The sequence below is a fragment of the Dendrobates tinctorius genome, unplaced genomic scaffold, assembly GCF_039654945.1.
Source record: "Dendrobates tinctorius isolate UK_male_01 unplaced genomic scaffold, ASM3965494v1 ptg000028l, whole genome shotgun sequence".
In the NCBI taxonomy this organism is placed as follows: Eukaryota; Metazoa; Chordata; class Amphibia; order Anura; family Dendrobatidae; genus Dendrobates; species Dendrobates tinctorius.
In genome coordinates, this window is record NW_027361696.1 from 64,130,602 (window position 1) to 64,157,996 (window position 27,395).

The 27,395-nt window shown below is 43.2% G+C and overlaps 1 protein-coding gene across 1 annotated transcript in view; it reads left to right on the forward strand.

The window, feature by feature from the left end:
- The window catches only part of PRR12 (proline rich 12), a 116,385-nt gene that overhangs the window by 43,514 nt on the left and 45,476 nt on the right, over positions 1–27,395 (forward strand). The window contains exons 2-8 of the mRNA XM_073570839.1: positions 11,333–11,445; positions 15,722–15,883; positions 17,544–21,151; positions 21,401–21,926; positions 22,191–22,510; positions 24,664–24,780; positions 25,098–25,231. Of these exons, the coding sequence (XP_073426940.1) occupies positions 11,333–11,445; positions 15,722–15,883; positions 17,544–21,151; positions 21,401–21,926; positions 22,191–22,510; positions 24,664–24,780; positions 25,098–25,231 (4,980 nt within the window). The remainder of the gene's footprint in view (positions 1–11,332; positions 11,446–15,721; positions 15,884–17,543; positions 21,152–21,400; positions 21,927–22,190; positions 22,511–24,663; positions 24,781–25,097; positions 25,232–27,395) is intronic.

Consider the following 27,395-nt stretch of genomic DNA (forward strand, 5'->3'; position numbering starts at 1 on the left):
ACGTGTGTATATATATATTTAATGCATAACCTCATGTTGTCTCATATGTGTCTTGACTCAGAAATAATGTCACTACACATAGAAAGAACTGAGGCACTCTTCCCTGTCTAGACTTACTCATAGAGTGAAATAAGAAATGACATTTCATGAGTCTTGTTTCTGTCCCTTTAAATGGGGCCAAAATAAAAGTCAGTTAGTGGATGCAAGCGCCCAACCTCCCTGATGTGAAGGTCAATAAGAAATATAGCACACGTTCAATAGGAAGTGTTAACCGGAGGTTGCTTGTAACCTTAAATGAGGCATTCCCACTATTGTTTTAGTCTAATTTAACATGCAGATTTTTCTTATGGATTTGTGGACTGGGTGAAATTTCATCCAAACACTCCAGAAGAAAAATTTCCATAAGTGGAAATTGGCCCTATGGTGCGAATTATGTGCTATGAATAGATGGAAAGTTATGGTTTTTGCAAAAAATTTTGAGGATATGCTCTTTCCATTCCAATATGTGACATCTGCTGTGAATGCACAACCTGTCATTTGCAGTGGATTTTTTGCCCCTTAATCCACAGAATGCCAATTTGTGCTGTGGATTTGCTTTGCAGATTTTACCTTTTGCAATACATAGAGATACAGTTGTGTGTAAAAGTGTTTGTCCCCTTCCTGATTTTCTATTTGATGTTTGTCACACTTATGTTTCAGATCGCCAAACAAATGTAAATATTAGACAATAACACAAGTTAACACAAAATGCAGTTTTAAATGAAGATCTTTTATTAAGAAAAAGAAAAGAAATCCAAACCTACAGGGCCCTGTGTGAAAAAAGTGATTGCCCCCTAAACCTAATAACTGGATGGGCCACCCTTAGCAGCAAGAACTGCAGTCAAGCGTTTGTGATAACTGATGATGAGTCTTTTACAACGTTCTGGGGGAATTTTGACACACTCATTTTTGCAGAATTGTTGTAATTCATCCACATTGGAGGGATTCCGAGCATGAACCACCTTTTTACGGTCACGCCACAGCATCTTAGTCAGATGAAGATCAGGACTTTGACTAGGCCACTCCAAAGTCTTAATTTTGTTTATCTTAAGACATTCAGAGGTGGACTTTCTGGTGTGTTTTAACACACAGTAATCTCCAGCGATCTCAGGTAGGAAGGTAGATATAAAAAATATTCCTTTTATTTCTTTTTGTTAAAAGAACATGATACAGCTAGTAGATGCCCTAGTGGATGGTAAAAAATCCAACGCGTTTCAACTAGAGTCTTAAACATGGATGAATCCATGATTAAGACTCTTTTGAGTTGAAACGCGTTGGATTTTTTACCATCCACTGGGGTATCCACTACCTGTAACATGTTCTTTTAACAAAAAGAAATAAAGGAATATTTTTTATAACTACCTTCCTGCCTGAGATCGCTGGAGATTACTGTGTGGTTGGACTTGTATCCGCCAGGCCAGGGCGGCTCCATGCGACGGTGTGGTTCCTGCTATCCGGAGGACGCTAAGGGGTGAGCTGAAACATTTTTTTTCATATTGCTGGTGTGTTTTGGATCATTATCCTGCTGCAAAACCCAAGTGCGCTTCATCGTGAAGTGTCAAACAGATGGCTGGACATTCTCCTTCATGATTTTTTGGTTCCTTTTACCACAACAAGTCTTCCAGCTCCTGAAGCAGCAAACGAGCCCCATACCATCAAACTACCACTACCATATTGTACTGTTGGTACGATGTTCCTTTTCTGAAATGCTGCGTTACTTCTATGCCAGATGTAATGGGACATACACCTTCCAAAGAGTTCAACTTTTGTCTCGTCAGTCAACAGAGTATTCTCCCAAAAGTCTTGGGGATCATCGAGATGTTTTCTGGAAAAACTGAAATGAGCCTTTATGTTCTTATTGCTCAGCAGTGGTTTTCATTTTTGAACTCTTCCATGCAGATCAGTTTTTCCCAATCTCTTTTTTATGGTGAAGTCATGAACACTAACCTTAACTGAGGCAAGTGAGGCATGCAGTTCTCTGGATTTGTTGTTGAGTCTTTTGTGACCTCTTGGATGAGTCGTCGCTCAGGGTAATTTTGGTAGGCTGCCCACTCCTGGGAAGGTTCACCGCTGTTCTATGCTTTTGCCATTTGTGGATAATGACTCACTGGTTTGCTGTCATTCCAAAGCTTTAGAAATGGCTTTATAACCTTTTCCAGACAGATAGATCTCTGTTACTTTGGTTCTCATATATTCCAGAATTTCTTTGCATTGTGGCATGATTTCTAGCTTTTGAGGATCATTTGGTTAACTTCACTTTGTCCGGCAGGTCCTATTCAAGTGACTTCTTGATTTGAGAACAGGTGTGGCAGTATTCAGGCCTGGGTGTGGCTAGAGAATGTGAACTCAGCTTACCAAAGATGTGATAAACCACAGTTAATTTATTTTTTAAGGGTGGTGCAATCACTTTTTCACACAGGGCCCCGCAGGTTTGGATTTCTTTTTAATAATAAAGACCTTCATTTTAAAAATGCATTTTGTGTTTACTTGTATTATCTTTCTCTAATACTCAAATTTAGTTTGGTGATCTGAAACATTTAAGTGTGACAAACATGCAAAAGAATAGGAAATCAGGCAGGGGGCAAAGACTTTATCACGCAGCTGTATCTGTGTTAAGTCTTGTTTGCCTTGTTTTTTCAGTGAATTTTTCAAATCTGCAGCATGTCAGTTCTTTCAGCGTTTTTGCACCATTTTTCACCCATTCAATTGAATAGGGGAAAAAAATGTGCATATTTTTTACCCTTTTTACAGCAGAAAAAACTTGTAAATACTCATTGTGCCCTTATGGTACATTTAAACGTGCAGGTTTCGCCTGTCACTGCACCATTATTGAGTGCCGAACGTCTATACCAAAGTTGTCCGATGCTCGTTTACTGGCGTTTAAACATGAACAACGATGGCGGACAGGACGATCGCAGATACGACTGTTCTGCATACAGAATCCTTCTATCAGCACCTGTTTATTATGCTGAAATATCTGATCTCCGGAAAAAAATGCATTTTGATTATTCGTCGGATGTTCATTGGCATGTATTTAAGGCTTAGTTCACACAAGGGAGTTTTCAGTCTGAATGTTGTTGAATGAAAATCGTCCATTTTTTTTCTTGGTTTTTTTTTTTTTATTTGTATGAACTCTCCTTGGGCGATTATCTACTCGTCTAATTGTGGCGTTCATAGACGTCAGTCCCTGTATGCACAGAACTCCAGGATGAAGCTGCAATTGTAAAGGAAAGCACATCAATCTTTAGGATGCTCGCTCCAGATCCAAAGACCCAATTGGAAATGAGACAGTCCAACAAAAATAAAAAAGGAAGAGCATCCAATCCAGGTGATGAAAAAATTGAAGCAAACTTTATTCCACCATAATGCGACGTTTCGACCAATATTGCTTGATTAAGACCAATATTGGTCAAAACATCACATTATGGTAGAATAAATTTTGCTTCAATTTTTTCATCACCTGGATTGGATGCTGTTCCTTTTTTATGGTGTCACATCCCTTTTTTTTCCACCATCCTGAGCCACCTGGATCTTGTATATGATAATGCATGAACTGCAGAAAAGACTAGCTGATTTGCTGTACCAATAACATGACCTCTTTGTATGTCACCCTTGGAAAGGTGAATAAAATGGTTGCCTTGTGCCGATTTTCTGTCTGTTGTTAGGAGGTTATGTAAAGGTGAATAAGCCGGCCTTTTATGTTCTCTACAAGCACAATGAAGCTTTGCTGAGCAATTTTCCATTGTTCGGGTATTCTGTGTATATTACTCTCAGGGACAATAGATCATATAATGGCAGCGCTCTGTAGTCATAGGCTCTAATCTATGAATAGATTTTTTTTTTTTATGTGGTTAATGCATTCTCTTGTTACTACCGAAGCAACGTGCCTTGACACATAGCCGCTGACTAAACCTGGAATTCCAAGCAGAATTCCCACCTCGACTCCAGCGTCTGAAGGCGGCCATGCACGTAATGATGATTGTTAATAAAGCAGCCTCCAAAGATGGTTCTCATTATGCTTGTAATACAGATATCATTCATTTCTTCATTTGATTGTAATAGGTTTTGCTTGTTGCAAACAATCCGGATATAATAATGCTTAAATTACTCTTTCACCAGAAGAATAGAAGGCCAAAATAAATTCTGAAAACCACTTTAATATATATTAAAATTCTAAAAGTTCTGGCCCAAAACCTTTGTGTAAGCAAAAGAGAATCCCCTCCAAATATACACATGTATGGGCGTGCAGCTCTTTGAAATATAAATCAGTTGACACCTTCATACCTTTTATCTGTTGCAGCCTTCCCGAGTAAATATTGTTTGCATTCACAAACAAAAAAAACTTTAAGAGCGCTAGGCATGCTATAGCACTTCCTGACCTTCAGCGTCCCAATGTTGTTAGCCTGCCCGGCGCCAGCCTCTTTAACTTGATTGACAGCTAAAGGTGCCAGGCAAGGAAATAAGAAAGTAATCTATCAATCAATGTAAGGAGGCCGGTGCTGGGTGGCGAAACAACTTCAGGAGGCGAAGGCTACAGAAGGGCTCTATCATGTCCCCAGAGCACTAAATGCCTAATTTATGTATGAATGAAAAGTTACACACCCGGAATGCAGCAACAGATAGAAGATATAAAGGTGTCTTTTGAAATGTAAATTTGTTATTAATCATGCTAAAGAAACTGGTGCTGGGCGGTAAGCAACCTGAGGAGGTGGAGGCTAGGGAAGGGCTCTGTCACATCTAGATTACTTTAACATATCATTTGCAAATGAATGAAAACACTAAGTGCTCTTGGTGTGACAGAGCCCTTCCCTAGTCTCCGCCTCCTGAAGTTGTTTCCAGGAACACCAGTTTATTTAGCTTGATTGAAAGTCTTTAAGATGTAAATTAATTGGCACCTTTATATCTCTATCTATTGATGCATTCCCCAGTATATAAGGTTTTCATTCATATACAAATTAGTGGTCTAGAGTCCTGGCAGAGACCTTCCCTAGCCTCTACCTCCTGAGTTTGTTTTGCCACCAGTAGTGGCTTCAGTACCATGATTGATGGTTATTTCTTTGCCTGGCGCCTATCAATCAAGTTAAATAGGCTGGTCCCAGGCGGGTTAACCTCAGGAAGCAATATCTTGGGAAGTGCTATGTCATGCCCAGAGCACCCTCAGTTGCATATGACTGGAAAACTATTAAAAATGCAGCAACAGATAAAAGATATAAAAGTATTAATGGATTGAGCTTTCAATGACCTGCATACCTATATATGTAATTTGGGGTGGATTGATCATACTGACAGTTTTTGTTTTTTGTTTGTTTTTTTTTAAAGGGAAGACTGCTTCAGGAAATGCTACTTTTTAGGAGGGTTTAGGAGTTTATCTTTTCCTGCTTTGTTGATTTCACATAGAAATGAATACATTTTTTTAAGCCTTTTTAAGGAGGATTTTGAAGCAAATCTCCTCCAAAAACTGCATGTGAATATAGCCTGACATAGCCTGAACAATCATATTTCGGCATGCAAGCTATGACGTGGTATTCACTTTTTAATGGGGTCGTCTGGCAGTATAAGAAAATAAACTAGCTACATCAAAGGATTTTTTATTCATTATTCTTTAATGGTATTTTACTCTCCGGTTATATTCTTCTCTGCTCCTGGAATTACTAAGATGGCTTCGTTCTCTTCTTTGGCTTGTTGATGTACCATAAATCCATGTGACCACTGCGGATAATCCCTGTCTTCAGTAATCACTCGCCATACATTGCTTAATAATAATAATTTTATTTCTATAGCACCAACATATTCCGCAGTACTTTACATTATAGAGGGGACTTCTACAGACAATAGACATTACAGCATAGCAATAAACACAGATCAAGGTAGATACCAAGAGGAATGAGGGCCCTGCTCGCAAGCTTACAATCTATAAGGGAAAATGGGAGACACGAAAGGTGGATGGTAACAATTGCTTTTATTGTTTTAATTGTTTGGACCATCCCTAGTGTAAGAATCGGGTGTTCCTGTTGCTGCATGAACCAGTTAACAGTCTAAATATGTAACAGTACAGACACAGAGGGCAATTAAATGCAAAAGGCATGTGAGAACATGATGTGAGGAACCTGGATATGGTAAAAAATTTTGAAATGAGCCACACAGGGATATTTAGGTTAGTGCGTTGAGGCGATAGGCCAGTCTGAACAATTTGCATTTTTAAGGCACGCTTAAAACTGTGGGGATTGAGGATTAATCATACTAGCCTGGGTAGTGCATTCCAAAGAATCGGTGTAGCATGTGAAAAGTCTAGGAGACGGGAGTGGGAGATTCTGATTAATGAGGATGTTAACCTCAGATCAGTGATAGCTTAGGGCAGTGATTGTCTGCAGCGGTTACAATGATGGACCACTTATCATCGCTCCAGAAATTTTTTAAAGGGAACCTGTCGTCGGATTCAGGTGGCTCAAGCAGTGTAAATCGGACACCGGCTGCGTTATTGTAGTCATGTACAGGGGTTGGACAAAATAATGGAAACACCTGGAAACATCAACAAAAGGTAGTTTAATATGGTGTAGGTCCACCTTTTGCGGCGATTACAGCCTCAATTATCCGAGGTATGGATTCATACAAGGTGTGAATTGTTTCCAAAGGAATTGTAGCCCATTCTTCAGTTAAAACACCCTCCAGTTCGTTGAGCGACGATGGCGGCGGAAATCGACATCTAACTTGAATCTCTAAAATCGGCCATAAATGCTCAATAATGTTGAGGTCTGGGGATTGTGGGGGCCAGATGAGATGCTCAACTTCATTAGAATGTTCCTCGTGCCATTGCCATGCTTTAACGCAGGGGTGGGGAACCTCAGGCCCCAGGGCCATTTACGGCCCTCGATGACCTTTTATCCGGCCCCGAGCAGATTCTCAGGGACCGCATTCTTGGGCAGGGAGCTGTATTTTGATTGCCACAAGCTCATTAATTTCTTCTTGCTCTGTTAACGCACACACGCAGTGTTCACTACTGAACATTGAAAGGTATGCAATGAAAGATTTAGGCTACTTTCACACATCAGTTTTTTACCGTCTGGCAGGATCCGGCTATTTTTAGAAAAAACGGATCCGGCATAAATTTTGGAGAACTGTAGAAACGGATCCGTTTTTTTGCTGGATCCGTCTAGCAGGTTATATCTGTTTCCTGGGGGCTGGCCAATTTGGATCTGAGCATGCGCAGACTTAAAAAAACGGATCCGGTGGCTGGATCCGTCTTTTTCTGGATCCGGCGCCCATAGACTTTCATTGTAGCAAAAAGCTGGAAGCGCCGGATCCGGCGCTTCCGGCTTTTTCGCCGGATACAAAAAACTTTACAGTAGCCGTTTTTTCCAGACACCGGAATGAGACAAGTTGCCGGATCCGGCAAAAAACGGATGAAACGCAATGCCATCCGGCGCGATCCGGCGCTAATGCAAGTCAATGGGGAAAAACTGGATCCGGCATTGCATTTTGCCGGATCCGGTTTTACAAAAAAAAGCCGAATCGCGCCTGACGGCAAAAAACTGATGTGTGAAAGAGGCCTTAGTCATGAAACCAGTGCCAGAGTTAGGATGTACTTTGTGGGCGGAGTTTATACGGCCCCCCCGAAGGATGGTATAAATATCCAAATGGCCCTTGGCAGAGAAGAGAGTCCCCACCCCTGCTTTAACGATTCTAGCTGTATGAATTGGTGCATTATCATCCTGAAAGATGGCATTCCCCTCCGGGAACAGTGCTTGAACCATAGGATGCACTTGGTCGCCCAAAATGCCTAAATAATCACGGCTGTTAATTCTTCCATGAAGGGATATCATTGGCCCGGCGGATCCCCACGAAATAGCTCCCCAGATCATCACAGAACCTCCGCCATGTTTTACGGTTGGGAGAAGGCAGTCTGGGTGGAATGCTTCTTTCGGCTGTCTCCAAACGTACACTCGGCCGGAGGTCGGAAATAGGGTAAACGATGATTCGTCTGAGAATATCACGTTTCCACTGCTCGAGGGACCAATTCTGGAGGTTTCTACACCACTCTAAACGCTTGGAAACATTTGTCATGGAGAGCAGCGGTTTTCTAATTGCAGCTCTTCCGTGGAATCCAGATTTGTGCAGCTCCCAACGAAGATTTTTCGTGGAAACTGGGTTCTGTAGGTGTTCATTGAGCTCAGCAGTGATTTTCGGAGCCGTGGTCTTGCGATCCTCTCTCACAATTCGCTTTAGAGTCCCGACGGTCTCTCTCAGTCAACTTCGACTTTCGGCCGGACCTGTGCTTTGCTGCGGACGTTTTTCCTTCTCTTTCAGACACAGTCATTACTTTTGGAGACAGTACCTCTTGACACGCCAAGCATTCGGGCACTTTCTGTTACACTAGCGCCTGCCATACGAGCACCAACAATTTGGCCTCTTTGAAAATCTGAGAGGTCTGACATTGTTATCAGGTTTTCATCAATGTTCTTACAATTCTGCAAAACAAACAGTTAATTTACATACACATATCACATAACACAAATAATCAACTACAAAACATTGCCATATGTCCCGGTTTGCATGTTTATAACATGTTCGAAGATTATGATGCCAAAACGTTAGGTGTTTCCATTATATTGTCCAACCCCTGTATGTTTTACTCTGAAATGCTGCAGAGTAAACATACTTTGAAAATCCGGCTTGGAATTATGGGTCCCGGATGACTTTTTCCGAGTCCGGGCCCTGGCATCTTCTTCCTGCCCCTCTCCAGTTGATTGACAGGTCTCTCCCAATTTGTATTGTAAGGTAGCTCTTGTTACTCAGTTTGGGGATATTCGCTGTGCAGCCAAATAACCAGGTCCGGCACGGGTTTTTCATAAAACATCAACAGTCCATGTGGTTTATTTATCAGCATAAACCAAAATCAGCATGCAACAGTCTTATAGCAGACAACAGGGTATCTTCATAGTGGAGCTCTGCTCCCCTTAACCCTCTGGTCCCACAGGCTGTGCTTTATCCAGCCTACAGGCTATACAGTCTCTCAGTTACTCTCCCCGTGTCTGGGTTACCTCTTAACTGCTTCACACTGCAGACGTCCGTTCCCTCCAGGGAACTGTCAGACATACGTAGCCATTACACACAGTGTCCACACGTGCTGTTCTGGAAGGCAGCCACCTCTTCCAGCAGTCGGCCTGATGAGACCTTCCATACGGACCAACCAGGTCCAGGCATTTCCTCATGTGACCTACCCTGGTCACCTTATATGGTCCGTAGCCACGCCCACCGGATCACATGGCTATGACCTCATCGCAGGTCCTACAACCATTCACACACATACAGTTTCCTATGGGCGTTTTAGACACACGCCCCTCGGTGGGTTTGTAGGTGGTTGGTTCCACCCGTCTCACCAACCACCTGAAGGCTTCCCTGACACACTGTAACAGAACATCAGCAATACCTCTGCTGATCAACACATAATCAAGCCTTCATCCCAAGGCCACCCACCTTGGGATGCATAACGGTCATTTAGCATCCTACTCCTATTACCACACTGGATATGCCTATACACCCACCCAGCGCCCCCTAGCGGACACAGTGGTCACTACACCACAGTATGTATAAGCAGAGACCTGTTAATCATGGGGAGCAGGGCAGAAAGAAGCCACCGGGGACCTACCTTGGACATGTCATCCGGAACCCATAAGTCCTTTCCTTTTTACTCTGCAACACCGCAGCATTTCAGCATAAAACATACACAGCTGCGATAACGTCTCTGGATTATGCATCGGGCAACATGAATCTGATGACAGGTTCCCTTTAACAAATGTGAACTGGGTTCTAAGCAGGATATTTTTTGCTTTCATGACTTCAATTGCAGCTTTAGCCAGAAGTGCGCTAATAATATCTGAGCTCGAATCTCTTGGCATGGATGGCTGGCACCTCCAGGCTCTTGTTTGGTTGCGTGTAGGCCTTTATGCGTGGGTGAATCCCAATGAATCACAATCACTATGGTCGAGGCACTTACTGACTGTTGTCTCGTTTTGGCTCATTGTAAGCAAAGGCTTTTCCTGGGATATTCTGAATCATGTACGAGATATTTATCACACACATACTATCAGACTTCATACCTCGACCTCAGTGTCTGAAATAGCCATGGTATTCTTTCAAGTGCAGATGACACTTCCTGTGGGGTTACATGTGATTTTAGAAGATGTGGTTTTGTTAAAGTTAGATTATACTTTGCCCAGGTCTGCTCTTTCATTGCATTATCAATTGTCGTTAGCGGTGTAAAGTGGCCAATCGACTTGTATATGCTATATAGTTGATCGGCATTTGTTAGCGGGACTAGATCTGCCTCTCTAAACGCACCGTTAAACAGACGTTTGTCCGATTGAACGATGGTTCAAGTGGCATAGCCATGAAAATTTTAGACCATCCCCTTTAAGCAAGGCATACACCAACATGTTTCCAGCTGTCATATCAAAGGCTTTAAAAAAAAATGAGCATTGTCTCAGCAGTGGGACATGCAAAAAAAAGAAGACTCATAACTGTCTATTTTCTGTTCCAGCTTTCATCTTAATATGGGATCTTACCCCTTAGGTAAAATTTGACCATACCCTAAGTATCGCCAGAGATGGGACTAGACTGAAAATTTCACTTAGTGGATGCGGAATGGTTGATTCCTCCTTGATTATTTTGGGGCAATGCATTTTTTTTTTTTATCCGAGGCTTGTTCTGAAATCTGTGATCAAAATATTCTGCAGGTGTATAGTTTTCCTGCAGCACTTCTACAGGTGAACTAGAGTATTGCACAGCACCGACTGAAATCAATGGACTTTTCTTGTATTGTATGTCATCATGGAGGTCTGTTTTCAGTAGCTTTATCCTGGAAGACATACGCTGCATTAGTTTCCTTTGTATCCCTATACAGCAGGTGATGTTTAGTATCGTTGGCCTCCTCGGGTCACGTTGCTGCACTATTTAGGCGCCCCCATCCTCCTCCCCTACCGTGTGGTGCTGACTCAGATGTTGGTTTGTGGTATTTTCTCTATATATGTTACATTTGCTAATTTAAATAATAATTTTTTTTAATGTTTTTCCAACTGATGCAACTGAAAACCACAAAGGCCGTTACATTTTTTTTTTTTTTTAATGCTCGTCACTTATGGAAAATGCTATCTCCATCGTTTGTCGGTGCAATGAGCAAAATTTACTTTTTTCCTGTCATTTTTATTTCAAAGGGGTTTTTCTTGTAAATAAGTGACCGCTGTATGGTCATAAAGCCGCAATACTAACATGTCTACTCTCCTTCTCCTTTTTTTAGCTTGGTCTACGGAAGCTCAAGAGGCTCCCACCCCGAGACGGATATTTTGCACAGGCAGGCGTATGCAACACCTCACCCCCTGCAGGGCTATGCCACCAACCATCACCCAGCAGGTAAGAGTCACTTAGAGGCGTTTTCCACCATTTTATGACATTGATGACCTATCTCAGTAGGATCGTTGGTGGGCTGACACCTAGAGGTGAATAGTCACATTGAAATGCTTTGGCCCCCACTGTTCCTTGTGTACACATGTCATCAGGACTGTGTAGGGAAGGGGCTGGCTGACATCTTTACATCAGCCACCAGTCATCCGGCCCACTTGACCAACAAAGGCCTATTAAAACTGGCAGCAATCTCCTGTGTCGTACACGGACCAGAGGACAGGAAGGACTGGACCACGGCTGCTGTTGGAATGTGTTTTTTTTTTTTTTTTAAAGAGAAAAGCGTGATTTATAAAAGGCACATACCGTATATTTGTGGAAACTATGTCCCGGAACACCGCTAAATACTTCCGGGACATGGTAAATCCGGCGCATGCGCACTAATGCTTTTCGGCTTTGCCCGCAGTTGGGCAAAGCATACTGCACACGCGTGGGAGGCAATTTGAATGCCCACGCGTGGGACCTGTACGCGGACAACGCTATTCACAGAACGGACTGCGTACAGCACGCCGATTTGGGGTGGAGAGGTGGACCAACACCCATCAGAGAGGACCGAGGATATTACCATACCGCGCGGGGGCAATATAAAAAGGTTTTTATGGGGGATTCATGGGGAGTCAGGGGGTTTCACAAGTAGTTGAGGAATGTATACCTCACACTCTATTAGATGATATTTTTAGGTGATAGGCCAAAAAACAGGTAACAGATTCCCTTTAAAGAAAATATGAATTGCTGTAATATTTTTTTGGTGAATAATATAATATTATACACAGCGTGTGTGTATGTAATACATATATATTTAAAATATATATTATATAGATTATTTGTGTGTAGATGTATATGTACAGTTGTGGACAAAAGTGTTGACACCTCTGCAATTCTGTCAGATAATACTCAGTTTCTTCCTGAAAATGATTGCAAACACAAATTCTTTGGTATTATTATCTTCATTTAATTTGTCTTAAATGAAAAAACACAACAGAGAATGAAGCAAAAAGCAAAACATTGATCATTTCACACAAAACTCCAAAAATGGGCCAGACAAAAGTATTGGCACCCTCAGCCTAATACTTGGTTGCACAACCTTTAGCCAAAATAACTGCGACCAACCGCTTCTGGTAACCATCAATGAGTTTCTTACAATGCTCTGCTGGAATTTTAGACCATTCTTCTTTGGCAAACTGCTCCAGGTCCCTGATATTTGAAGGGTGCCTTCTCCAAACTGCCATTTTTAGATCTCTCCACAGGTGTTCTATGGGATTCAGGTCGGGACTCATTGCTGGCCACCTTAGAAGTCTCCAGTGCTTTCTCTCAAACCATTTTCTAGTGCTTTTTGAAGTGTGTTTTGGGTCATTGTCCTGCTGGAAGACCCATGACCTCTCAGGGAGACCCATCTATCCTCACACTGGGCCCTACATTATGCTGCAAAATTTGTTGATAGTCTTCAGACTTCATAATGCCATGCACACGCTCAAGCAGTCCAGTGCCATAGGCAGCAAAGCAACCCCAAAACATCAGGGAACCTCCGCCATGTTTGACTGTAGGGACCGTGTTCTTTTCTTTGAATGCCTCTTTTTTTCTCTTGTAAACTCTATGTTGACACCTTTGCCCAAAAAGCTCTACTTTTGTCTCTTCTGACCAGAGAACATTCTTCCAAAACGTTTTAGGCTTTTTCAGGTAAGTTTTGGCAAACTCCAGCCTGGCTTTCTTGTCTCGGGGTAAGAAGTGGGGTCTTCCTGGGTCTCCTACCATACAGTCCCTTTTCATTCAGACGCCGACGGATAGTACGGGTTGACACTGTTGTACCCTCGGACTGCAGGGCAGCTTGAACTTGTTTGGATGTTAGTCGAGGTTCTTTATCCAACATCCCCACAATCTTGCGTTGAAATCTTGTCAATTTTTCTTTTCCGTCCACATCTAGGGAGGTTAGGCACAGTGCCATGGGCTTTAAACTTCTTGATGACACTGCGCACGGTAGACACAGGAACACTCAGGTCTTTGGAGATGGACTTGTAGCCTTGAGATTGCTCATGCTTCCTCACAAGTTGGTTTCTCAAGTCCTCAGACAGTTCTTTGAGCATGGAGAAAAGAAAGAAGACCAATGTGGTACACACAAGGACACAGGACAGAGGTTGAGTCAACTTTAATCCATGTCAACTGGCTGCAAGTGTGATTTAGTTATTGCCAACACCTGTTAGGTGCCACAGGTAAGTTACAGGTGCTGTTAATTACACAAATTAGAGAAGCATCACATGATTTTTCGAACAGTGCCAATACTTTTGTCCACCCTCCTTTTTATGTTTGGTGTGGAATTATATCCAACTTGGCTTTAGGACAATTCTTTTTGTGTTTTTTCATTTAAGACAAATTAAATGAAGATAATACCAAAGAATTTGTGTTTGCAATATTTTCAGGAAGAAACTGAGTATTATCTGACAGAATTGCAGGGGTGTCAATACTTTTGGCCACAACTGTATTATACACACAGTGGGTTTTTCACTCTTTCATTGCAGCCATTTGGTAAATTCAAAAAAGTTTATTTTTTTCTAATTAATGTACACTCTGCATCCCATCTTGACTGAAAAAAAAACAAACAAATGTAAATTTATTAAAAAAGAAAAACTGAAATATCACATGGTCATAAGTATTCAGACCCTTTGCTCAGTATTGAGTAGAAGCACCGTTTTGAGCTAGTACAGCCATGAGTCTTCTTGGGAATGATGCAACAAGTTTTTCACACCTGGATTTGGGGATCCTCTACTATTCTTCCTTGCAGATCCTCTCCAGTTCTGTCAGGTTGGATGGTGAATGTTGGTGGACAGCCATTCTCGGGTCTCTCTGGAGATGCTCAATTGGGTTTAAGTCAGAGCACTGGCTGGGCCAATCAAGAATGGTCACAGAGTTGCTCTGAAGCCACTCCTTTGTTATTTTAGCTGTGTGCTTAGGGTCATTGTCTTGTTGGAAGGTGAACCTTCAGCCAAGTCTGAGGTCCAGAGCACTCTGGAAGAGGTTTTCATCCAGGATATCGCTGTACTTGGCCGTATTTGTGTTTCCTTCAATTGCAACCAGTCGTCCTGTCCCTGCAGCTATAAAACACCCCCATAGCATGATGCTGCCACCTCCATGTTTCACTGTTGGGATTGTATTGGGCAGGTGATGAGCAGTGCCTGGTTTTCTCCACACATACCGCTTATAATTATCAGCAAAAAGTTCTATCTTTGTCTTGTCAGACCAAAGAATCTTATTTCTCATAGTCTGGGAGTCCTTCATATATTTTTCAGCAAACTCTATGTGGACTCTCTTATGTCTTGCACTGAGGAGAGGCTTTCGTCGGGCCACTCTGCCATAAAAGCCCGACTAGCAGAGGGCTGCAGTGATACTTGACTTCGTTGAACTTTCTCCCATCTCCCTACTGCATCTGTGAAGCTCAGCCCCAGTGATCTTGGGGTTCTTCTTTACCTCTCTCACCAAGGCTCTTCTCCCACGATTGCTGGTGGTCCCAAACTTCTTCCATGTAAGGATTATGGAGGCCACTGTGCTCTTAGAACCTTGAGTACTACAGAAATTCTTTTGTAACCTTGGCCAGATCTGTGCTTTGCCACAATTCTGTCTCTGAGCGTCTTGGCCAGTTCCTTTGACCTCATGATTCTCATTTGGTCTGACATGCACTGTGAGCTGTGAGGTCTTATATAGACAGGTGTGTGCCTTTACAAATCAAGTCCTATCAGTTTAATTAAACACAGCTGGACTCCAAAGAAGGAGTGGAACTATCTCAAGGAGGAATACAAGGAAATGGACATCATGTGACTTGACTTAAATATGAGTGTCTGAACAAAGGGTCTGAATACTTATGACCATGTGATATTTCAGTTTCTTTTTTTAATAAATTTACAAAAATTTTTACATTTCTGTTTTGTCAAGATGGGGTGCAAAGTGTACATTAATGAGAAAAAAATGAACGTTTTTGAATTTACCAAATGGCTGCAATGAAACAGAGTGAAAAATTTAAAGGGGTCTGAATACTTTCCGTACCCACTGTGTGTATGTATATGTGTGTGTGTGTGTGTGTGTGTGTGTATGTATGTATGTATGTGTATATATATATATATATATATATATATATATAAGTATGTGTGTATATAATATATATATTATGCATACTCTTTTTTTTATATATGTACTCAAATGATATATAACTTTTTACCATTTAGTACCATTTCTCTTCTAGGATTGTCGGGGTTATTTGAGACTGGCCTCCATCATGCCAGTAGTGCAACCCCAGACGCTTCGGTGATGAATCTCATCTCTGCTCTTGAGTCTCGTGCTCCTCAGCCTGGACCCTCTGCTTCTTCCCTTCTCTCTCAGTTCCGCACACCTTCATGGCAGACAGGTAAATGCTCCAGAGCTACTGTTATAAATTCTGCTACTATTTCGGGCGAAGAAACAACTTTGTAGCTATATATAGTGCTTATCCGGGATTTATTCTTGTATTTTTACTTTGTCTGTGCTCTGTTGTAACAGATATGACCAGTGACTGCTGTGTTATCTAAGGCCTCTTTCACAGTTCCGTTTTTTGTTGTCGGTTAAAATCTGCCAAAATGGCGGAGAAGCGGATCCGTTTGTAACTGATGCAAATGGATGCCACCGGACAGTTTTTTTGACGGATCCGTTGAATGCAGAATTTTAAAGGAACCGCAGTCCGAGAGAGAGAGACCGGGCATGCACACTGGAAAATGCGGATCCTACAACCAAAAAAACGTTTCAGGGTCCGTCCAGGCATGCCGGCGGACGCAAAACATTTGGCGGATCCGCAAAAATACGGATCCAACGGATGGCCATCCGTCAAGATCCGCCAGTAATGCAACTCAATGGGGAAAAAATCGGATCCTCCAAAAAAAATGGCGGATCCGTTTTTTTCTAAAACTGGCGGATTTTGACTGATGGTGAAAAACGGAAGTGTGAGCCTGGAGTCAACCCCTTCGCTATGTGCCTCATCATTGGCTCAGGCTGCTTTGTACTTTATGCTTTACACTGCAGCCCTGACTTTTAAAATTAATTTCTATATTTCACCATACAAATTAAAGACTAAATGGTGTAAGTCCAGGATATTTTCCTAAATGCAATTTCTTAAGAATGTGACTCGATAATAGAGTGGTATGATGGTTTGTTTTTAGCTCTAGCAAAGCAATTTCAGGTGGCAACAAACCAGATTAATGGCGCGATCCGATGGCCAGTCTAATTGCCACAAAAGACCTCTATAAATGCACCACTGGATAATGTGATCATTTAGGTCCCTTTTAAAGACTATGGATATTTTTTGACATGGAATAAAAATATTTTTACATTTGTTAGTGGTTATCTTTAGTTAATCAAGTTTCATTCAGCAGTATTCATTTTTCTTTAATTTTCATACCCCGTAAATTTGCAGCCTGAACCAAGTTTCAAATTTTTTGCTTGTGATTGTGTCTGTCCCTGTAATATAGGCTGGATGTGAGTTTTGTGTGTCTCTCCCAGTAAAATAAGCTGCATGTGAGTTTTGTGTGTCTCTTCCTGTATTATAGGCTGGATGTGAGCTGTGTGTCTCCGTCCCATGTATATAGGCTGGATGTGAGCTCTGTGTGTCCCTTCCAGGAATATAGGCTGGATGTAAGCTCTTTGTGTCCCTCCCAGTAATCTAGGCTGGATGTGACCTTTGTGTGTTCCTAGTAATATAGGCTAGTTGTGAGGTTTGTGTGTCTCTTCCTGTAATATAAACTTGATGTGAGCTCTCTGTGTCCCTTCCGGGAATATAGGCTGGATATGAGCTCAGGATGCTGTTGTGTTCACTGATCAATCATTGTCACAGCTTCTATTCTGTACTTTTCCACTTTAGTACGCTTTCCTCCTTTTCTTCAGCTTGTTTTTTCTGCCTTCCCTAAGATACTTTCTCCCCTCTCCACCACACCAACATGCAAATTGACATTTTTTTAAATGAACATAGTGATAGTGTAAGATATTTGACGGCTTCATTGTGTACTTACAATTTTTTCCTTTTTTTTTGTGTTTTACAGCCATGCACACCCCTGCACCTGCAGAACTTTTTATATCTGGAGCCGGTACATTTCCTTCATCATCCGCGCTTTCTGCTTACCAGCATCCAGCATCTTTCAGCGGTAGAAGCTTTCCAGTAACATCTTCACTAACGCTTCAAGATGCCACGTTTAGCCCCACGTCAAATGGACTCCTTTCTCCTCACGATCCCCTCCTCCATATAAAGTCATCCCAGTCTTCGGTTCCATCTTCCCTCAGTTTTGACCGACTTGGCAGCACTGTGCTAGGCACTGGACTACCATCACAGAGCTCGGCCTATCGAAGTGCCCAAGAGTCAGCTTCACGACACCTTCCATCCCAGTTCAATCTTCTCTCCTCCTCCCTCGGCCCTTCTGAACAAACATCCCAGCTCTACAACGCTTCTGTGTTTTCAAGCTCTCCGGCTTCTTCGATCGAAAGAGCGATGCCTCGGCAAGACAGCGTTATTAAGCACTACCAGCGGCCCTCCAGCGCCCAATCCCAGCTACCCTCTGCTGCAGCTGCCGCTCACTCCTTGCAGCATTATCTAAGCTGCGGAGGTAGTTACCAGCAGATGCAACATCGTTCCAGCTTGTCCTGCAGCCCGCTGGGGGACCAGTCTCCTGTCAGCAGCGAGGGGTCACAGCAGAAAAATTCACAAGCGCGCCAAGAGCAGTCTCAAAGCTACAGACCAATAATTCAGTCCCCGGGTTATTCAACATCTTCCTCTTCCAACAAGTCCAAGAGCTATTCAGCTTCTAGGCAGACTCCTCGATCTACCGCCACTCCAAAGTGCCAAAGCATTGCATCCACGGGCCAGACACACAACTACTCCTCATCCACTCCAAAGCCCAGCTCTGTTATTTCTAGCCAGTCTCAGGCGTATTCCCCCGGACAGCCGCAGAATCTTCTTTCTATGTCCCAGTCTCAAAATTATGCTGTCACTCAGTCACAGAACCTTTCAGCTGTCACTCAATCACAAGGCTTTACATCCAGCCAGGCCCAAGATCTGACCAGCGGGAGCAAATCGCAAAGTTATACCACCAGCCAGTCTCAAGGCTTGCAGACATGCGTGAGCCAGAATCAAACCTACTCCCCTGACCATTTGCAAGGGTTGTCATCTGTGGGTCAGATTCCAAGTTACAGTGTCCAAACAGAGTCTCATGTTTCTGCCAGCCAGGCTCCTAGTTATGTTCCTGCTCATTCACAAGGTTTACCTACTGCCAGTCCTTCTCTAAGCTACAGCACTGGCCATTCCCCAGCCATGTCCAGCCATGCCTCATCAATTGGGTATTCTTCAGTCAATCATACTCAGAATTTATCTGATTCTAGTCCTTCTCAGATCATTCGGCCTCTGCAGTCGCCATCATCAAGTCGGTCTCAAAGTGTTGCTTCTCCCGGACAGTCTCAGAAATATTTGACATCCGTGCTTTCGCCGTCATTCATGCAGGCTTCCCACTCACAAAGCTATCAAAACTCCCAGCCCAGTTTAGAAAGAACACCCTCTTACAGCAAACCAAAATCCGACTCAGATCTTCTCTCCTCCGAAAGGACGGATGATGAAGACTTTCTCATTCAGCACCTCTTACAGTCGCAAAGCCCCCCTCGCGTTTCTTCCGAAAGTCTTGTAGAATGCGAGGAAAGATCTAGCAAATCGTTGGGCTACGAGATGAGCAAAACCGAAGAGCGGTATCACCTGCAAAGTGTTATAAGGACTAACTCAAACTTAGACAACCAAGGCTTAGAATTATCTCTTCAGAGTTTAAAAGACAAGAAAAAAACAGATCGACATAAGGAATACGCGAACACAAGATCAACGCCAGAATCACTGGGGACGTCTGTTGTCCATTATAGTCACCAGACCGGTCCTATGGATTCCTTCACTCAGGATATCAAAAAGTCAGTGGATCACCTACCACACATGGACACCTCAAGTAAAGACTTAAACTCTGCGCATTCATACATGCAAAAGACCCCTGAGCATGCATCACAGGCCCACCGAATGGTGGCTGATAGTCAGTCAATGGAGCCTCACAACATGCTCCAGAGCCAGCAAGGCACTCCAATGATGATGGATACCTCTCCCGATCTGCCACTTTCTTCTCAACAGTCACAACTCTTGCAGTCTGTTCTCACTCACACCCAAAGTCAGATGCAAGCACACCAGAGAAAAGTGCAGACACCCATGGATGTACACCTTTTGGAACCACAGAGGATCCAAGCTGAAGCACAATCTCCTCAACTACAGATGCAACTGCAGTCCCAGGCTTTGGAGGCTCATTTACAGTCACAGCAAATGCAGGCTCACGTCCGCTCGCAGTCCTTGGAAGTACACTCTCGTTCCCAGTCAATAGAGGCACAGTTGATGGATTCCCACCAGATGCAGACAGATCAGCAATCCCCTCAGCTCCAGGCACAACTTCAGTCTGAGCGCATGCAAGCAGAAATGCAGCCTGAGAGGATGCAAGCATCTCTTCAGTCTGAAGGCATGGAAGTACTGCCCCAAAATGATGCAATGCAGGCGTTATCCCGTCCTCAAGAAATCCAGGACTTTTTGGAGCCTGACCTGAACTTAGAAACACACTTGGGCCAGAGTGGTCCTGTACAGGGTCAACACCTCATGCCTGATGCAGGAGACCCCTTGCGTTTAGATCCGGAGTCCTCCCAACAGGTGCCTCAAGCTCAGATGGAGCCCAAGGATCAGTTTGATAGCCCTAGTCCTCAAGGATCAAAGCAACGGTTTGTTCCTCTGACTTCTATCTGCTTTCCTGATTCCCTTTTGCAGGACGAGGAGCGCAGTTTTTTCCCTGGAATGGAGGATATGTTCTGTCCGCCACCATGTGGAAACGACGAGTTCCCAAAGTCGAGCTGCGGCGGTGATGATGGCTCTCAGAGCATGGACAGAAATGATGCTATGAAAAATAGCTATGAAATGATGCAGTCTAGCCAAGGATATTCCGGTTACTGCACCTCCGAAAGTAATGACAATCAGCAAAACGTTCATCTGGGTTTAGACTCAGTGTCTGTAAAACATGAGTTACCCTCCACCGTCAACACAGAGCAGTTAGGACTTATTCAATCCAGTCATGGTCAGCAATCTGAAGTAAAACCTGGCCTAACCTCACCCATATTCTGCTCTTCCAAACCCAAAAAACTTCTCAAGACGTCATCATTTCATTTACTGAAAAAGAGAGAACCCTCTTTCCAGCCTCCCAAGAAAAACTACGCCCAGGAATACGAGTTTGAAGACGATGAAGACAAGGAGGATGTTCCTGCCGACATTCGATTGAATAGTCGTAGATTACCGGACCTTCTCCCTGATCTTATCTCTAGCTGTCGTACTAGGCCGAACATCAGCCCTATGGGTGATATTGACTTTTGCCCACCAAGTATGGATGGACCAAAGCGTCGAGGCCGGAAACCTACAAAACCTAAAAGGGAGGGTCCTCCTAGGCCCAGAGGAAGACCAAGGATCAGACCTCTGGTAGAACCTCACGTTTTAGGGCATGATTGTCTTAGAAAACCACGTGGAAGAGGTAGAGGGAGAGGCAGGAGAATAACAGATGAAGGAAGGGAAAGTATGCCAATGGAGCCGCTGAAACCACTAAAGGTATGTGGATCGTTCTTCCACAAACTATAAATGGAGATTATTTAGAATTAGCAGACTGTAAATTGTCACCACAACTTTATTTAGTTCTTATGATCTGTTGTATCTAAAGCCTTATAATAGATATACATATTAGATTTTTTTTTATTTTACTTTTTTTGCCCCATCAAGTAGCCTCAGGGTAATAGTTCGATCAATTATCCCAAAGGTTCGTAAGCTCACACTGTGCCTTTTTAATATCTCTTTGGGCAGATCAAACTGCAAGTGCCAAAAGGGAACGATACAATGCAGATGGATCAAGCCGAGATGCTTCCTCCTCCCCAGGAGAATGCTTTGGACAACAGCCAGACACGAGAAAAGATCAAACAGAAGATCAAAGAGGTCGAGGAAAAGCAACCAGAGATAAAATCAGGCTTCATGGCCTCCTTTTTGGATTTCTTAAAATCAGGAAAGAGGCAGCAGCTGCCCACAGCCAACACCAGCCCCTCAAAGAACCGACCACCATCTGCCCATCAAGCTTCACAGGCTTCGTTTGGTATGGCTTCTCAAATGCTCTCTGGGCCTCTAGACTCAACGGAGAGCGATAGTTTGGTCATGAGCTGTACTAGCCCTTGTAAAAGGTTGGATGACGAATTGAAGAGGAACTTGGAGACCTTGCCTTCATTCTCCTCAGATGAGGAGGACTCTGTAAGCAAAAACCAAGATCTGCAAAAGAGCATCTCTTCAGCCATTTCGGCACTCTATGATCCTACTGACCGCAAAGAGATAGAAAATACAGGTCAGTAATTGTAATTTTTTTTAAGGAGTCCTTCATGCTCCCAAATTAATTAACCCTCTACCCAATCTGTTTAGTGCAAATTTTTAACAACAAAGTCCATGATCATTAGCTCATCTTTGTCATTTTTGGTGCTGGTGACATATGTAAGGTGTTTTCTTAGGGGGAGTTGATAGGAAAATGTTTGTCCTTTGTAATCTAGCGTTAATTATTATTTCGTGACCGCACAATATTTTCAACAGTAATTTTTTTGTTTTGTTAAAACAGTGCCTGCTGTTGAAGAAGAGAAGGTTGCAAGTCCTGTTCCTTCTGAACCTTCTTCACAGCCAGAGCCACCAGTTGCAGTCTCACCACCTTCTCCTCAAGAAGCTCCAGCTCCTCCACCTCCTGAAGAACCTCAAGCCGCCCAGTCGTCTCCTGAGCAGGAAGAGCCAGAAGACTCCAGACCTCTACATCTGGCCAAGAAGCAAGAGACGGCTGCTATCTGTGGAGAGACTGATGATGAAGATGTGGAAAGTAGCGGCGAGGGCATCTTCAGAGAGCGAGATGAGTTTGTCATTCGTGTGGAGGACATACAGGCCCTCAAGGTAAATTGAACTTGTTTTCATCAGACAAATCTTTCATCACTTATCCACAGGACCAGTCCGACCGCAGGGACCTGCGCTGATCGGCAGAAGGGGTCACTTTTATCCCCGTTAGAATGGTGTAGCTGTGCACCTGCCCAAACGCTGCTTCATTCATTCCCTTTGAGGCTGCCGAGCACTGTGCTTAGCTTTTTCCGCTTGGCGGCCTTTCGTCAGCTGAACAAATAGCTGTCGCTCAATGGCTGCAGAGGTATTGTGACCCAACAGGGTCAATCCATCGTTGGGAACAGCCACGCCAAGATCGCAGGAACGGCGCCACTGCAGTAGACGAGTATATACGGTTTCTAGTTTAATTCAGTTCCTGAATTGATTAGGTTGGGGTTGTACAATAGTGGTCAATCACATTAAGTTTAAAAGGACTTGTCGAATGCTAAGTTGTGACATTACGTTTTTTTTAGGGTCCTGTAAGGTCTGTACTGAAACTTAAGTGTCTGCAGATAACATTTTCTTGAGAAGCTTCGGAATGGGCACGTTATTGCACCGCTGTGTGTAGATGATGTCGGATTTATGATGTGGAGGCAAGGAATAAAGGAAAAACTTTTATAGAGGTTCACAGACACTAATAGTTTTTCAAAAAGGTGCTATTTGTACTCTATATAACACAGTAATGGTCACTCAGTGTTGGCTTATTCTTTTAGCAATTGTCCCATTACCAGTATGTATGTTTACATATAGTCCTTCTGACACTCCTAGTCTCTGGTGCCTGCGTGGAAAGCCTATCTCCCATCAGTGTCTTTCTCCTTCCACTTGCACTGTCTGTCTTGTGTGTTTTATCTCCTAACATTGTATAGTCCTCTCCCGTTCTCACTGTCTGTCTTATGATCTCCCAAGTAGTTCCAGCCATCTCTCTGCTCTCACTGTCTGTCTTACTGTCTCCCTTGCATTCCTAACCATCTCTCTGTTTCTGTGACAATCTTCCCAGCAGTCCCAGCCATCTCTCTGTTTCCTTGACCATCTCCCCCCAGCATTCCCAGCCATCTCTCTGTATCTGTGACAGACTCCCCAGCAGTCCCAGCCGTCTCTCTGTTTCTGTGACAATCTCCCCCCAGCAGTCTCAGCCATCTCTCTGCTTCTGTGACAATATCCCCAGCAGTCCCAGCCATCTCTGTTTCTGTGACAATCTCCCCCCAGCAGTCCCAGCCATCTCTGTTTCTGTGATAATCTCCCCCCAGCAGTCCCAGCCATCTCTCTGTTTCTGTGATTATCTCCCCCAGCAGTCCCATCCATCTTTCTGTTTCTGTGACAATATCCCCAGCAGTCCCAGCGATCTCTCTGTTTCTGTTACAATGTCCCCCCAGCAGTCCCATCCATCTTTCTGTTTCTGTGATAATCTCCCCCCAGCAGTCCCATCCATCTCTCTGTCTCTGTTACAATGTCCCCTAGCAGTCTCACATCTATCCTGTAATAACATCCAATTACAAACGTGCTTCATTGTAGAATTGTGAAATATTGAGAGAGGGTTTCTACTATTGGAAAACCCCTTTAACGTTTATTTCCTGTCTCTTGGTTAGTAAGATTATATATAATTTCCACTTATTGCCCATGTGTTGTAATGTCATGTATATTTTTAAATTTTATCATATTACTATAAGAAAGTTCTACTTATATAAAGCGTAAAGTCAGGATTAGCAAAATACCTAAAAGGGATTGATCACCGGCAGATAATGATGTATATTGAGCATGTACATCCTTCATGTAAAGCAGTAATTGCATCAGTTCTTGGAAGAATGACTTTGTGAATACTTACTTTAAAGAATATACCCCTCTACTTTTTATGTATGATTATAAGTACACAGGCTCGGAGTGGCCCATCGGAGAACAGGAGAAGTGTTCGGTGGGCCGCTATGCAGGGACAGATTCTCCACTTATATAGGAAGGAGTTGGCATCATCATTTGTTTCACGATGTACAGACAAGGGCTTCATTTCGACATTCATTTAACAAAATGCCCGTTTATTATTATATAGCAACACAGACAAATTTTTGAATGAGTGTAATGTAGCCGAACAGTGGACCCACCAGACTCAGTCACTGGTGGGCCCTTCACATCCCAGTCCGGCACTATAGGTATATTAATAGTTCTGCTTTTATCTCTAGCTTGCATTGCAAACTGGACGGGAGCCACCTCCAATCTGGCGGGTACAAAAAGCTTTATTGCAAAAATTTACTCCAGAAATCAAAGATGGACAACGCCAGTTCTGTGCCACCAGCAACGTAAGCCCCTTTTTTTTTTCTTAAAACCTGCACACCTTCTGGGACAATCCCTACGATTGCCATGTTATGTTTCCATATGGTCTTTATGGTTTGTAGTTGGAGCGATTCCTGTATTACCAGTGTACTAGGAGTATTCTATAGCATCGAATTCAATGGTGTGAAGTCACAATTAAAATGCCTAAAAATTCCCCCAATGATCGTACACCGTGCTGAACATTAAAAGGAAACTAAAGGCCCCATGTAGAGAACTTAGGATGGGGAATGACGCATGGTGACAGTATGAAGGACAATGTTATTTTTTTTTTTTTTACATCTAGTACTTGGGATACTTTGGAGATGCCAAGAACCGCTACCAGCGATTGTATGTCAAGTTCCTTGAGAATATCAACAAAAAGGACTATGTGAGAGTATGTTCCAGAAAGCCGTGGCATCGCCCCCTGCAGACCATGAGGTGACGTGCTCATTATTTCCATTTATTACATCTAGAGTTGTGTACATGTGGATGTATGTAGGTGTCTATCAATGTGCATATGTCAATATGTGCGTCTGTGTGTATACTATATACATTTATATATATTTTTTGTATATATGATTTATTTGTGTATCTATATAGACAGGAGTGTGTGTCTATGTCTATATGGATATATCAGTATACAGTTATGTTCGTGTGTGTGTGTGTGTGTGTGTGTACATGTACGTATTTTTCGCTTTGTAAGATGCACCTGATTATAAGATGCACCTAGATTTTAGAGAAGAAAATAATAAAAAAAAATATTTTGAGCCAAATAGTGTACAAAAACCTTTAATAAAATACAAAAATATCTGTGGATAACGCTCTGTTATGGGGATCTGTGAATTACAGTATAGTGCCTGCAGTGCCGTATATTGTGACTACTACCCCCCCTTATCCTCAGGAATACACCCACTTACTGTAGACATGGATGTATTCTGAAAGATGAGGGAGGTGGTAGCCACATTTGCAATGAACACTATGGACACTAAAATACAGTGTATATTTACTCTAAATATTGCTAGAACCCCCATCATCCTTCAGAATATACCCATTGGTACAGTATATTCTGAAGGATGATGGGGGTTGTTTGCTCACCTTTCCTAAAAGGATCTCGGACTTGTGAGTACCGTAGTTCCAACATTAAATAGTGTGCAGGGACAGATATGTGATTGGTGGAGGCAGCTCAGCAACAGTTCCCTCCACCAATCACTGTCCATCCCTACAGAAGAGGAGGAGAATCGCTCTTCTCTCCCTCCTCAGCTTTAGGCCTCTTTCACACATCAGTGTCTCCGGTACGTGTGGTGACCCTGTTACCACGTACCGGAGGCACTGACACACACAGACCCATTCAAATGAATGGGTCTGGGCACATGTCAGTGTGTTTCCACGGACCGTGTGCCCCACACGTAGACATGTCTGTTTTTTACCGTCAGCAAGGGAGGCAAAACATCCCGCACATGGAGAACACACATGGATGTCATCCGTGTGACACGCATTGGCGCCGAGGAAAAAGCGCTACAGTAAGCGCTGTTCCCTGATGCCACTTTCTGAAGACGGCTCTCATCATTCACCCCTGCTCCGCCTACGATCAGCACGAGCAGAGGAGAATGATGAAAGTTATATTCAAGTCAGAACAATGACAGCAGGTGGGGGCTTTTTGGATTATTAGGCTATGTGCACACGTTGCGGAATTGCCGCAGAGATTTCCGCGAGAATTCCGTAATTCCATTCCGCTGGAAATATGCGAGAAAACCACATTTTAATTCCCGCCTATTTCCTGCGGAAAAACTAGCGATTTGCAAGCGTAATTAGCTTGCAGAATGCTAGCGTTTTCCAAGCGATCTGTAGCATTATAGTGTTTGACTAGTGTGACCAACTTTTTACTACAGGAAAGATGTATATCTTTGTGCTGTGTTAGCCAGTAGATAGAAAAATATTCAGAATTGAGAGTCCTCAGTGGTTGATACTATTTAATGGCTAACTGAAAAGATGGTAGCACATTGCAAGCTTTCGAGACTACTCAGGTCTCTTCATCAGGCTAGACTAATACAAAATCTGAAGAGTCACATATTTATGCACAATACAGCACAGAAAAAATGCAATAGATGAGACAAGTGACGTGAAGACGTGAATGCCTACCTCAATGTGCGTCGTTCCTTTTCAGGAAACCATGTAGGGATACAGAGTAGATTTGCTACATCTGTATTCCCACATCGAGATCATGAGTACGGTGTATACTGCCATCCCGTCCCGTATCCTCATGAATCCCACGGGCAGGACCCTATCCCCTAACACAGGACTCGTGTTCAGGTGGCAGCTCCTGATCCTGACCTTCGTCTCCCATCACTCGCCCACCAGAGCCTGATGATCGAGAGAGACGCCCTGTAGAAAAGGTTTGGGACATCAATCTTTTCATGCAGATAACCGACCCCTGTTACGGGGTGAACTGGAGGTAAGAGACACACTCAGAGGAGGGTTCTGAGTAAGGGCCAGAACAGTCCAATAAGGATTTTGAGGAAGTGTTGGCCAGGGAAAGGGAGAACCCAACCAGGCGGTTTCAGAAAGGAAGTCGTTTTGGGATTCTATATCCCTTCCCTCCAGA